Source organism: Hypomesus nipponensis, chromosome 28 (assembly GCF_054491055.1).
Source record: "Hypomesus nipponensis isolate SF chromosome 28, ASM5449105v1, whole genome shotgun sequence".
Lineage (NCBI taxonomy): Eukaryota > Metazoa > Chordata > Actinopteri > Osmeriformes > Osmeridae > Hypomesus > Hypomesus nipponensis.
The window spans coordinates 4,837,365-4,851,837 of record NC_140388.1 but is presented as its reverse complement, the minus strand read 5'-3'; the positions used below and the strand labels follow the sequence as shown (position 1 = coordinate 4,851,837).

Sequence of the window (14,473 nt, the reverse complement as noted above, 5' to 3'; positions counted from 1 at the left end):
GAGTCTCGGCTGGACTGAGAGAAGCAATGTGAGAGAACATCATCACAGGATCCTGTTCCAGCCCTGCCTGTCTCTTTAGTCGTGTAGGGGACTCCACATCTGGTGAGACAATCTCACACTGGTCTCCAGGGTCCAACTTTCCCATGGCTTGGGGCAGTTCATGTGGCCAATAGTTTTGCCTGCAGTTTGGTAAGCTCAGGCCTGTAACCACGGTAAATCCTACAATCTTACACATCCTAGCCCCACACTCAGATGCACTGGTCCTTCAGAGATAGAACACACATAGGGGTCTGGACAACGACTGTATGGAGAGAAAGGACTCACCTTGATCAGACAGCATAAAAGTTCCTCTGACTTCACATATTTTCTTCAGGGGCTGTCTTGGTGTTAAAAGGAGGATTCCAGGATGGAAAAACAGGATGGGATTTGACTGCTGTGGGTGCTTCTCCAAATACATCTTTTACTTGATATCAGTTAGCAGGTCTGTCTTTAAACTCACTTGTGTGATGAGATAAGGGTGAGTGCAGTTGGCTCCTTCCCCATGTTATCTGTCCTCGTGTTCTCCAGACTCCCCCTGGATGAACCTGAGCACCGACTGTGTTCACAGGCCAGAGGACGGGGAAGAAGAACACTGACAAACGTGTTGGAATGAGAAAGGCCCTCCTCTGCCTCAGCAGGCGGAAAGCAGGGAAGTCCCACCAGGTATCATCCTTTCTACCTTGGCTCTCACTGACCATCTCCAATGTTGAATTACAGGTAAATGTCTAGGGGCAGCCTTCATCCAAATGACCAAAGTCACCCATGTTTCGTTGCAGCCTGTGTGTTTTGCGAAATGGTCCGAAGGTGGGCCTTTACAGGGTCTTAATGAATACATACAGTACCAGTCAAAAGTTTGAATGGGAAAATGTGTCCATACTTTTGACTGGTACTGTATGTGATTCAGATTCAGAAAGATCTAGTTGGGGGTTTATTTTCTGGATATATTGGACAGGTGGCTCTTTTTACTGTTCTGAAAGTAAGAACAACTTTTAACTCTTTAACTCCTTGACTGAAGTGCCTTCAATACAACATCCTCCCGGCTCCGTTAGTTGCCATGGCAATACTCTTTCCAACAGCGAACTCTCCTATACGTTACGGCTGCTCTTTCCATCACCCCACACTGCCCTGCTGCCTGTGAGACTATCACTTTCCACTCTTTGTTTGGGGCCTCGATTGTCCACCTTGAGTATTCCTACGGGGCGTCATGTTCCATATTTGTTTCTCCAACATTCTTGATGGGGGATCTGCCTTCCCCTGTCCCGTGCTTGTTTCCCATGTTGAGTCTGCAGCAGGACACAATCCTTCCAAGCATCTAATCCCCACTTTTTTGTGTTCTCCCAGAGTCCACACTGTGTTAGTTACGATGACCCATTTCTCCTTCATCCCTGTGTACATGTCTCCTCGTGGAGTTGTTATCTTGGCTACAAACCTAACCACCTTTAACTGGTAGGCATTACATTAGCAATTCATTTGGTGATACATTTCAAATCAAACTCACATTCCCTCTTCCACTATGGCTCCCTGGGTTTCACTCACCTCCACCACTGTTATGGGTGGGGGTGGCACTGACTCAAGTGACTCTACCACCACTGTTATGGGTGGGGGTGGCACTGACTCAAGTGACTCTACCACCACTGTTATGGGTGGGGGTGGCACTGACTCAAGTGACTCTACCACCACTGTTGTGGGTGGGGGGGGGGGGGCACTGACTCAGGTGACTCTACCACCACTGTTATGGGTGGGGGTGGTACTGGCTTGGGTTTCTCAATGGTCGATGTCAGGGGTGGCTTGGTTGGACTTCCAAGCCCAGGCCCTGGACTTGGTATTAGGTCTTTGGTCTGGACCTCGAGGTGTTCCAGTGCAGGAGACCCCGGCAGGGAGCTCTCCAACCCCATTATCAGGCACAGTCCTAGGACTGACAATAACAGAGTCATTCTGTGTACTTTCATTCAAGACAGCACAGTCCTGGGACTGACAATAACAGAGTCATTCTGTGTACTTTCATTCAAGACAGCACAGTCCTAGGACTGACAATAACAGAGTCATTCTGTGTACTTTCATTCAAGACAGCACAGTCCTAGGACTGACAATAACAGAGTCATTCTGTGTACTTTCATTCAGGACAGCACCGTCGGGTGCTGCAACAGGAGAATGAGTCAGTTTGTGTTGCTAAGTTCTGCCTTGGATCTTTAACAGTGATTTAGATGGAGCCACGTTGATGATCCTTCAACCTGTACTGCGGTCTGAGATGCCCGTGTTACTGGGCGCTCTCTCTGGGGAGTGTTCCACTGTCTACAGTAGACCTTGACAAACACGCTGTCACCAGGTTGGATTTTGGAGGGCGTGGGGACCCGTTCCTCCTCCTCATCACCTGGTTTCAGGTCCTGCAACGGACCTGTCGCTGGATGAGTAAACATCTCTGTCACCTGCCTGTGAATTTCACACAAAGTAGACTATAAAGTTGCAGAGTAATTAAGAATTACATTCTCACAGAGGTCAGTTGAAGGCAACTGACTTGTCGTCGGCCCATTCCTGAATCTTTACATTTCAGTAACTTATTCTTCAAAGTGCTGCAGGCTTCAGGGAGGGCTTGATGACCTTCATCACCTGGTGCTGCAGGCTTCAGGGAGGCTTGATGACCTTCATCACCTGGTGCTGCAGACTTCAGGGAGGGCTTGATGACCTTCATCCCCTGGTGCTGCAGGCTTCAGGGAGGGCTTGATGACCTTCATCCCCTGGTGCTGCAGGCTTCAGGGAGGGCTTGATGACCTTCATCACCTGGTGCTGCAGGCTTCAAGGAGGCTTGATGACCTTCATCACCTTGACCTGCAGCACCTGGGAAGTCAGGGGTCTCTGCTGCCCTAAACACTGAGAGACGAGCACACCAAGACACCTGTAAATGACCCACAGAGAAGAGACCACACACTGTTAACTCTGCTACTATAAGAATAGATGAAGGCATAGTCTTCCCCAGCATGTCATAACACGACTTGTGAGACATCCTACCCCTTTGGCACCTTGTGAGGGGGACTGCAGGATAGGCATGGCAGTGGAGGCTGCAGGATAGGCATGGCAGTGGGGGCTGCAGGATAGGCATGGCAGTGGGGGCTGCAGGATAGGCATGGCAGTGGGGGCTGCAGGGCTGGGCCGTCCTTGCTGGGTAGCCTGGCGTGCTGCTGGTCCTGCTGCATCACACAGAGGAAGAGCTGCTGGTGTCCCTCCAGGTGCTGGTGGAGCGGCCTGGCAGCAGGGAGAGGCTGGGCAGCAAGGCTGGTCCAGGAGCAGAGAGCCAGCCCTGCTGCAGGGAGAGGCTGGGCAGCAAGGCTGGTCCAGGAGCAGAGAGCCAGCCCTGCTGCAGGGAGAGGCTGGGCAGCAAGGCTGGTCCAGGAGCAGAGAGCCAGCCCTGCAGCAGGGAGAGGCTGGGCAGCAAGGCTGGTCCAGGAGCAGAGAGCCAGCCCTGCAGCAGGGAGAGGCTGGGCAGCAAGGCTGGTCCAGGAGCAGAGAGCCAGCCCTGCTGCAGGGAGAGGCTGGGCAGCAAGGCTGGACCAGGAGCAGAGAGCCAGCTCTGCTGCAGGATGGTCCTCCCCCTCTGACGCACACAGTACCTGGAACATACAGACAACATGTTGTCAGTCATGGATTACACAGTCATGTTTAGAGACTCAACCACGGGGGCGTAGCCGTGGGGGGCAGGAGGGCGGGATCTGGGGGCTCTGATTCGTCAAGATCCTGCCACACGCTCACTCAGACAGGTCCACAGGAGTAGGTAGAGGTGATGATTGGTTGAGGGGCTCACTGGGACAGGTCCACTGCAGTAGGTAGAGGTGATGATTGGTTGAGGGGCTCACTGGGACAGGTCCACTGCAGTAGGTAGAGGTGATGATTGGTTGAGGGGCTCACTGGGACAGGTCCACAGGAGTAGGTAGAGGTGATGATTGGTTGAGGGGCTCACTGGGACAGGTCCACTGCAGTAGGTAGAGGTGATGATTGGTTGAGGGGCTCACTGGGACAGGTCCACTGCAGTAGGTAGAGGTGATGATTGGTTGAGGGGCTCACTGTGACAGGTCCACTGCAGTACGTAGAGGTGATGATTGGTTGAGGGGCTCACTGTGACAGGTGCCGTGTGGTCCGTGTTGGTTCTGCTCACACAGCACCCTCCAGATGGTCGATGTCACTCCAGTCCACTGCCTCCACCACGGGGGGCTCGTCATGGGGGGCAGAGGGGACGATCGGAGGAGGACATTTCCCCTGACGGTTGGTGGTCCGTGTCCATTGGTTCCTCTGAGTCAGCGACCTCCACACGGCGCCCCTGTTCCTCCGTAGAGACCCCCCGGGTCGAGGGGGCCTGTCCCCCATGAGAGAGGGTCCCTGGTGGCAGAGTGGCAGGTTGGGAGGTGACGGCCTGGGGGTCCCGTTCTCCCAGGTGGGGCCTGCAGGGCACAAACAGTTGGTGTGGGGCCAAGGCAGGTGGAAGTGGGCTGGATGGCTCCACTGTCCATGTGGACACAGGAGGGTGGAGGGACCTTGTTGCTGAGGGTAGATGGTAACCAGCAGATAGGTTATGGCCTCGTGGAGGGTCTCCTGTGAGATGGTCCCCTCCAGCTCCTGGGGAGCCCAACAAGCTCCCAGTTCCCCCGTGTCAGGCCAGTGATGGAAGGTGTGGACATGGGAGAGTGTGTGGGTGCTGATGCCCCTCCAGCAGCACACAGCAGGACCTGATCCATGTGTCCGTCGCCCCTGGACGTCCTCCCAGCAGCTGTCATGGGGGGGTGAGGACGGTTTCAAGACTGCAGAGACTTCCTGTACTTCCTGCTGATAGCCCGGGGGGGTGATGCTGCCTGCAGGAAGGAGGATCCAGCATGCAGGTGGTGTAGTGGTTGTAGTTACTGCAACACTAGACTTGTGGGTATAAATGTCTGAGCTCCGACATACAGAGGAGACCACACATACACACCAACTAAAACATACACAGACACACAATGGAACATGCACACACACACACTGAAACACCCCTAAGACCTGCTTATCACCATGCTGCTCTCACCAGCAGACACCAAACAGCTCGACTCTCCGTCTCTGTTCCCGTAGCAACGGCCGCCGGGTCATGGTACACGGTCTCCAGGGCGGCGGTGGTCTCAGTAGAGGAGTGGGTGTCCTTACTTCCTGTTGCCAGGTTGTGGGTGGGGCTGACGGCTCGTGTGTCTCCCTCTCTCGTCTCCCCCCGTCGTACCTCCCTCTCCAGGCTGGAGGCTCTTGGCTTTGGGGGGCAAGCGGGGGGGAACTGAACCTCCAGGACTGGGGCACGGAGCGCAGTCTCTGGTACTGGAGCTTGGCTCTGGCCGGAGGGGGGAGGGATGGGGACCGGGAGAGAGAGGGGGAGCAGACGGTGGACTGGGACAAAGGCTGGGGGGGCCAGAGAGGGGGAGGGCTGAGGTGGACTGGCTGCCTGACTTGGCCTGACCCGGCTGGGGCTTGGGGGGCAGCAGCTCCTCCTGTGAGAGGGGGGGTGGAGGAGGACGCAGGAGGGAGGCTGTGGGGGTGCTGGCTGCAGGAGCACAAGGCCCCCCCCTGGACTCCTGTTCCCATCTGTCCCTCACTCTCCCCTTCCCTTCCCCCCCCGCCTCCCCCTTTCCACCTCTTCTCCCCCTTGGTGGGGAGTTTGTCCACGGAGCAGAAGCACCGGGGGGTGGGGGCCACTCAGAGCCCAGTCCTCCACTCCCTCCCCCCGACCTCCACCCTACTCCTGGCCCCCATGCCCAGAAATCTGCCCCCGTGCCACCCCAACCCTCCGCTCCACTACCCAGTATGGAATCATCTCAGGATGTTGATGCTGCCCCCTTTCTCCCTAGAGGAGGACGTATCAAACACACCAGCCCCCCTTCCCTCCCCCCTATGCCCCCCACCACTGGTCCCACCCCCAGGCCCGCCCTCCCAGTATCACTCAAACCCCCTAAACTCCCCTGATGAACCGTGGTCCAGGGAACTGTCCTCCTCTCTTGCCCTGTCCCTCTCTGACTGGGACATGGCACCCCTACCCCCTCTCTCCTCCTCCTCCTCCACTCTCTCTCTCTCTCCTCCTGCTTGTCATCCTCAGTCCCACTCGTCCTTCTCTCTCGCCCTCATCCTCTCCTAATGGATCAACAGAGGAGGCCGTTCTCCTCCTCTCCTTCCCTCCCCTCTCTCATCAGGTATCATTAGCTCAGCCTCTAACCCTCCAATCAAGTCCACTCAGTCAGCTGTGTGATCTGACTATTGCTCTGTTGAAGCTCATCAGCCAATCAACAGATGGACAGATTGCTTACAGTAATTTTGTTATACAATCGCTAGGACCTATTTTACATTACTTAAGTCACATTTTCAAAACTCTTCATACATGGAGCTAAACTGTGGATACATTTTCATTGCTTAGGCACAAAATGCATTCATTGACAACATCTTTCAAATCACATGAATTCTTTTCGGACACAACCACCATCAAAACTTGATGTACCCATATTGTAGAAAAATGCTGAATAACTCATTAAAAGTATGAAATGCCTTTATTACGTAATATTACAATTGATGAATTGGACCAAACTGCAACAAAGCGTGCTAACCAACAGTCTGTTCCCAGTCTGCCAAACTCCTCTTCCTCGATCAGACACACATTTTAAAACAAAACCTCCACAAAGAACTGATCACTTCCTCAGACGATCAACTTCACATGTGTTTTCTCCTTACACTGAACAGTTTACACCAAGGTCAGAGGTCACACCGGTTAACCATCTCTTCCCTGTATCCATCAACTGGTTTGTGGTCTTGACTTAGGAGCAACATTCCACAATTAGAAGTACAATTTCCTGTGACCAGCATAAACACACCTTCATAACTAAATACAATGAGATATGACATAGTTAAACATGACTTGATCTCAGACTAAATGATAAACATATTATTCATTTACAGAAGATACTATAAAGGGAGAGAGAGAGAGTGGTGTGTCTCCTAGTAATGAACACAGAAGCTTCTAATTCATATTAAAACATTCATTTTACACAACCTAAAATGTCATATCAGGGGAGAGGAGATGGGGGGAGAGAGTAGATAATGAGGGTGGAGAGAGAGGAGGTGGGGGGAGAGAAGGGGGGGGGGTCACACTAGACACTGAGGGCCTCATTTATCAAGACGTTTGCGCCCGTTCCAGGCGTTAATTGTTCACAAAGACTGACTTAGCGATGCAGGCCATTTACAAACAGGGCGCACTTGGGTATCGGAGTATGCGCTGATTGCCTGATGAGTGTCAGGTTTGATAAATATTACGCAAAATGAGGAAGCATAGCGGGCGCTATTACCGAACTCGCATAAACAGACGCAGCGTAAACTGCGCCATGAGGGCCACAGTCAGTTAGACCCCCCCCCTCTTTCCCTTTATCACTCACAGTGAGTTAGTGGGTGGGTAGAGAGGAGGTGGTGGTAGAGAGGAGGTGGTGGGTAGAGAGGAGGTGGTGGTAGAGAGGAGGTGGTGGTAGAGAGGAGGTGGTGGTAGAGAGGAGGTGGTGGGTAGAGAGGAGGTGGTGGTAGAGAGGAGGTGGTGGTAGAGAGGAGGTGGTGGTAGAGAGGAGGTGGTGGTAGAGAGGAGGTGGTGGTAGAGAGGAGGTGGGGGTAGAGAGGAGGTGGGGGTAGAGAGGAGGTGGTGGTAGAGAGGAGGTGGTGGTAGAGAGGAGGTGGTGGTAGAGAGGAGGTCAGGGGGAGAGGGGATCACACTAGACACACACAGTGTATATTCAAGTGGGTAATAGTGTCCCATTACTGGTCCTAAATGTAGTGTTAACATTGTGTGTCTGGGTGTGTGTATGTGTGTGTGTAGGACCACTGGGTCCAACGAACACAGCATGCCTTCTATCATCCTGTATAAAACATCTTTATTTCTCCTTATTTAGACAGACACTATTTAGTTCATCACATTCAGTGGAACTGAGATCAAAGACAGGATTGTTGTTTGTCAACAATGAAAACCAAACATTCAACACACACCAATATTTACAAACACTCTGGGATATCAATTACAACTGTATACAGTTCAACCTTCAATCACATCTATGTGAGCACAGTGTGTGAGTGTGTGTGGGCTATTCTACCTGACACAGGGACACTGAGGAGTCAGGATAAACCCTGAACCCAGGATAGAGTGGCTCAGTGAATGTGCTGTGGAATGTGTGCAGGTGGGTCAGTGTGTCAGAGGAGACTTTGTAGAAGGACAGAGTGCCGGCCGGCCAGTCCAGATACACTCCTACTCTGTGGGAGCTGGAGAGGGGGGCACGTATGACAGTGCTCTTATTATTGTGCCTGGCACAGTAAGTGTTACCATAACACTCCAGACTCCAGGACTTGTTATTGAATCCAAGCCTACAGTCATCACCCACTCCTCTCCTGCTGATTCCTTTATATGTCACTGCTATATAAACCCTCCATCCACTCCATTCTACCTCCCAGTAACAGCACCCAGACAGACCCTCTCTACACAGCACCTGTCGATGGTTCTCAAATCTCTCTGGGTGATCAGGATACGGCTGCTTCTCTTCCCTACATGTCACCTTTCTGTTCTCCTCAGACAGAGAGAGGTTTCTGTATGCTGTGTTTGAGTCCAGTGTGAGCTCACAGGCATCTGATGGGGGAGACCAAGACACAATATATTACTGATCATCATCATTCACATTAGAATGTCTCCCTCTTCCTGCCCTTCTCCTTTCCTTCTCTCCCCCCCCCCCCCCTACCTCCCTTATCTACTCCTGTACTACGGTACTTAGGAACGGTTTGCTGGACCTAATGTGAGTTTCCTCCAGGGACACAATGACTCTTATTGAGGGACTTGTTGCTCTTGTTGGTTTGTTGTAACTGATTTAACTTATTGTACTCGCTGTGAATTCTATTCTTGTTGCTTTTCTACAGGTACACTTTTGCACTTTTGAGGTTCATGTTGTTTCATTGAAACTTGTTTAACTACATGCTCTTCTGGTTCTTCCCATTGGCACTTATTTGCTTTTCAAAATGTAGGCTTCATGTTTTGGCTCCCTACAATGTTTTTGGGGCAATGTTTTTCACATGTCCGATGTTCACAATGTTTTTTATTGTTGTTTATGATTAGTGACCTGTGCTCTTTTGTAAACCTCTCTCTTGGAAGTCGCTTTGGATAAAAGCGTCTTGATAAATGAAGAAATGTAAATGTACACTTTATTTTCCCTGCTCTCCCTCCGTATCTCTGTCAAAAATGCACAGGCCAGGCTAGCTAAGCTACTTACCCGGCGTCATGGAGCCGACCAGTTAAATAGTTATTTAGCACTAGCGTGGCTACCTGCATATGCAGAAATTATTTGTGCGTTGTTGTTGATTTTGTGAAGGTCTAAATCATTTGGATTCATATTTGGTAATACCCAAAATTAAGAAAAAAACTGCTGGAGGTAGGGCGTTCTCATATAGAGCACCTCTTCTCTGGAACAAATTACCTGTCTCAATTAGGGAGGCTGATACTGTTTCGACATTTAAAACTAGATTAAAAACGTTCCTGTTTAGTCAATCCTATGATTGTTAAATGTGTGTACTTTCTATGTAAACCTGGGGTGTGCGTTTGCCTATGTGTGTATCACATGTAACTTTTAAATTGTAATTTTAGCTTATGTTCACACTGCCCATTTAAATGCTACAAATAAAGTAAACCTGTTATTGTATATTGTTACTGTAATAGTTCCGTTGCTGTATATTTTAATTGTTATAGTTTACTAGTTGGAGACAACGGGGGGCTGGTTGTTTTCATCCTTATTCGTATAAATATAACCTATTTTAGAGTTGTTTCCCCTGGAACAGATTTCATGTTCCAACCAAGGGGGGCTGTCGCTGTCTTGGTGTGTGGGGCTGCATCACATACCCTCTTAGCTTTGTTAAATTGCTGCACTAGTCCACACTTGACCGGTGGGGATCTCATTCTATTACGACTGAAACTGTTAGCTGCTCCTGGCATTCTCTAATCCCTGTTCTCCTCTCTGTCCCCCCCACACATCCCTTGTGGTGTGGGGGGTCTGAGCTGTCAGGACCTGCCTGGTCGTCGGTCTACCAACGCTGGACCAGGTCGTCAACCGGAAACCAGCCTCCATGACGGTCAACAGCGAGTTTCCAGGTCCCATCCAACGTCTATAAAGCCGAACAATGGATTTTTGGTGTTTTAAAACCCATTGACACTGTATGACTATGTTTAGCTTGTGTTCTGCTCCTCTCTCTTGCCAACCGTCTCTGGAGGAGGGGATCCCTCTCTGAATTGCTCCTCCCAAGGTTTCTTCCATTTTTTCTCCCGTTGGGAGTTTTTCTGGGAGTTTTTCCTTGTCTTCCTTGAGGGTTTAGGTTGGTTGAGGGGCAGTTCTATGGGCGTATGTGAAGCCCTCTGTGACATGCTTGCGTGTAAAAAGGGCTATACAAATAAATTTGATTTGATTTGATTTGATATTTAATATAATAAAGTTCTGGGAAACAAATTATTAACGAAGGAATTATGAAACCCCCGCCCACCCCCCGCCACAAATAGCTTTCTAATCTGTGGGAAACACTGGACCCTGTGTACTCGAACTAAGTAGCAGTCAATACTCACATTTCCTAAGACCAGGTTTGATCCTGCACTCTCCACCATGATCCACACTGTAGGGAGAAGCAGAGGAATGATGAGGAAATGACACCTCACTTGTTGCTAAGTGACTAAAGTAAACATGTTGTTTCTATGTTTATCATCAGAGATGTATTCCAGAAAGCAGGTTTTACAAACTCTGAGCCTAACCCTGAACTCTGACTTGATGAACCCTGAGATGGGAAGTAGAGAGTTACCGATAACTTTTCCTCCAGAAAAGCTGATCTGAGTTCATTTAATACTAATTCACTGGAATTAGGAATTCTCATGTGTGCAGGCGAGTATGAAAACATTTTCTGAAAGATAAACAACAACTGCAACAGCAAAAGACAGACAATTGGTCAGTCTATTTATTTGACACACGTCTTACTACAGCTGAACAAGTGGTGGAACAATCCTATGGGCACAAAACACACTTGGCAGCAGCTGAAAATGAAATATCAAATCAGTTCAAACAGGTAGGGCATATTTTGCTTAGGCCTACCAGACACATGATGGTTTTAATCATGTTTGACAGGATTAAACCAAGTCAAAATCATTCAGTGGCTGTCTCAACTTGTGAGAATGCTGTTTTAACACATAGATGTTGTCTCACCTAATATCCTGCTCAGTATATGAACATTGGACTTGTAGTGGACTAACAGAAAGAAGGCAGAGGAGGGCACCACCTCTGACAGAGGCAGAAGAGCTGGCTCTGAGCCAGAACGCTGGGCGACCAGTAGCTGAAGGCAAATATTGCAAAGAATGTGTACAGTACAGTAGAACAGAATGCTCTTCATCACAGAATGATACAGATATGTTGTCTGCTGCCACAGAGAGGGATTCAGAAAGACCTACAGAGGTATACATCTTACTGTATGGTAGCTACTGAGCTACACTGTTCTCTCCCCATGTACATGTTTTGAGGTTCTTGTGTGGAATTATGGGTTTGACATGTACATCGACGTGATAAGAAAAAAGACTGAATGGTAAAACAACTGGCACATTCTTCTCCTTTATAACAGAGCATGACTGGGCAGTACAAGGAGGAGCATGGTTTCCCGCAGAAAATGTGTTAGTTAAGGTGGTAGGGTTTGGGGGGGGGGGACAATAGACTACTGCATTCTGCAGAGAAGGGGCGGTTTGTAATGAAAGGGAGCAAACAGTAACACAGAGAGTAAAGAGTAACACGGCATTAATAATTTATTTTCTTTTGGAAAACGTAGTTAAGGCCAGGGTTCTAAATTAACTTTTTTGATCACCAGCCAATTTGGCTGGTAACTTTCTAAAGTTACCAGCCAATCAAAATTTCCACTTTCCGGTGATAATAAGAACAATTATGAGTTTCAATGAATGCATTTGATAATTTTATTAACATTGTTGGCATGAAAAAACACAGAAAATGAAGCTAAATGAAGCACAGAAGTATGATGCAAGGGTATGTGAAATCACCAACACATGACTAAGTAAGGACACGATTTATTGTAAATGGCTAAAACGTCCATTCGCATCATGATGAGATTGACTCCTGCCCATGCATTTACAGTAATGTTTTGTCCTAAGCAGGCTTTAATTAAACTGACCTAATATACTATTTATTAAGAACAGTGTATTTACATTACACTAGACTGTGTCAGTAAGCAACATAATTTTCCTTATGCGTAGAATACATGCGTCAATCTTCACAAAACATGACAACATTTTCATTGTCAAACACAAGCCATTCCCGACTCGTCAGCCATTTGGCATTACATTTTCTTTTCTTCGTTTCTATAGTGCTATCAATATCCTCATCCCCTGCCTCGTTCCTCTTCTCGCCCCCAGAACTTTGTCCTCACCACCGCCGCATTACTTTACTACTCTAGCTAGCTCTTATTACCTCCTATGATCCGCTATGCTTCGTTTGACTTCTTCCTTGTGTTTTCTGGTGGACGCTCCGTTCGTTTCCACGGTTTCTCGCGCCAGTTTCACTTCAACTGCGCGCAGCCAATGGGCGTATAAAACGTTATCACGTAGCATTACGGCACAGTGTTCATGGGAAACTCAGGAAGTACTGCCAGGGGGATAAATGACCGAGAACCATGCCGAGAACAGAGCCTTATGTATCATTCATGTAATGCCTCATGTATCACCGGCCAAACTGGCTAGTGAGTTTTTATTAACACCCGCCAAAATGAATTTCAACCCGCATTTGGCGGGTGTTAATTTAGAACCCTGGTTAAGGCGGCAGGCGTGTGTTGCTTAGGCGGCCGCCTTAACTGGAAAGTGCTGCAGGAAACCCTGAGGAGGGTCCATCAACCTCCACAGCACAGATTAACAGGGACATGTTCAGTAAATACCAGGTTAGCTCTGCATGGAAAATTTCATGTCATCCTTATGTGTTATACGGCTTCAACAACAATTGGGTTGATGACAGGGCTCTAGACTGAAAGATGGATTTTTGCAAGATGTATTTTTTTTGATGGTGCGAGTATCTCTTACAAATACTCATACAAGTGCGACCTGTGAATTTGACATTTCTAGGATTTGAACATAAATACTTTTTTCTTCATGTAGAAAAAGGAGGAGGGAGCGAGTCTGCCAGAGTTGGCCAACATGTGTGAGGGGGGAGGGTCCGTGAGTTATTATTCAACTGTGTGTGTAACGTCATCTACACTTTTGTGTCTCTCGTGTCTAGCAAAGGGAATGATTGACGCCTAATATTAACCAATCCTTCGCCCTTCCACGACTTCACCCTCTCGTCCAAATATGGTCACTTCTGGCTCCAAAAACATAAGATGGCGACCAGGAAGTGCAAAACTCGAGGCTTCAAAACGGGCTTTCACAAACCAATAGGGTGACGTCATGATGACTACGTCCATTATATATACAGTCTATGCTAGCTACCCACAACGTAGCCCAGACCTCACTGCACCCTTAAAGGTGCAGTGTCCACTTGAACCTGTCCACTGAATTATGTACAAGTAGTCTGCAACACTCCCAAATACTGTATAGTTTGAGGTCGCACAGATAACATTTCGGGAGCATATGCAACCAAAATGGCCGTAATTTAGAGCCTCTCCATATGGTCATTTTACATCAACTATTTATTCATTGAATTGAAAGGAAATGGGCCATATCGTGTTATGTATCGTTATCGGGATATGAAAGGATCAATGTCAGGATATGAGATTTGGGTCATATCACACAGCCCTACTGCAAACTAAAATACAACAGCACATTATCAGTAATACATTTAAAATGGTGAAAATGTGAATAATTGCTTTGCAGGTCAATTTAATGTGTAGGCCCCTACATGTTCTGCCCGTGCCCCCAACATGTTCAGTTAGGGGCTACAGTGCTGCTAGTAAAACAAGTTAGTCTGGAGCCCTGGATGAGGAAAGGACACCCCATGTCTGATAGTTGCTTCAGGCTCGGCATGAGGGAGGAGAGAGGGAGAAATTCATGGTTTGTTAGCTACCAGCAAGCAGGTTAGGTTAGTTACCATCAGTTACCGTGGTAACGTAACCAGAGTTTGTGTATCCTCTCTTTCTGGAACAGAAAACCCAGAGTTTCCCTCATCTCAGGGTTAACTAACTCACTGTTTTCACTTAAAACCCACTTTCTGGAATAGACCCAAGGAAATACAATTATGATTGTAGCTATATAATCATAATTGCACTAAAGGCTATTGTAGATGATATAGGGTTTCTCTCTTCCTAACCCACTGTCCTAAATAAACATGCAGTCTGTAATTGTATCATCATGAAATGCAAGGACTATTAACATACTTAGATGTCTATTCAGTGTTAAGCAACATTACATTAA

The 14,473-nt window shown here is 48.4% G+C and overlaps 1 protein-coding gene across 3 annotated transcripts in view; it reads right to left on the bottom strand.

Annotated features, from left to right (window-relative positions):
* Nucleotides 1-7,929: 7,929 nt before the first annotated feature.
* The window catches only part of LOC146219590 (protein NLRC3-like), a 33,359-nt gene continuing 26,815 nt past the window's right edge, over nt 7,930-14,473 (bottom strand). For 2 of the 3 annotated variants that reach the window (XM_084694700.1, XM_084694701.1), the window contains exons 5-6: nt 10,655-10,701; nt 7,930-8,683 (exon numbers count right to left, since the gene is read on the bottom strand). In XM_084694700.1, the coding sequence (XP_084550826.1) occupies nt 8,148-8,683; nt 10,655-10,701 (583 nt within the window). In that variant the 3' untranslated portion in view covers nt 7,930-8,147. The remainder of the gene's footprint in view (nt 8,684-10,654; nt 10,702-14,473) is intronic. The other variant, XM_084694702.1, reaches the window with a different exon arrangement.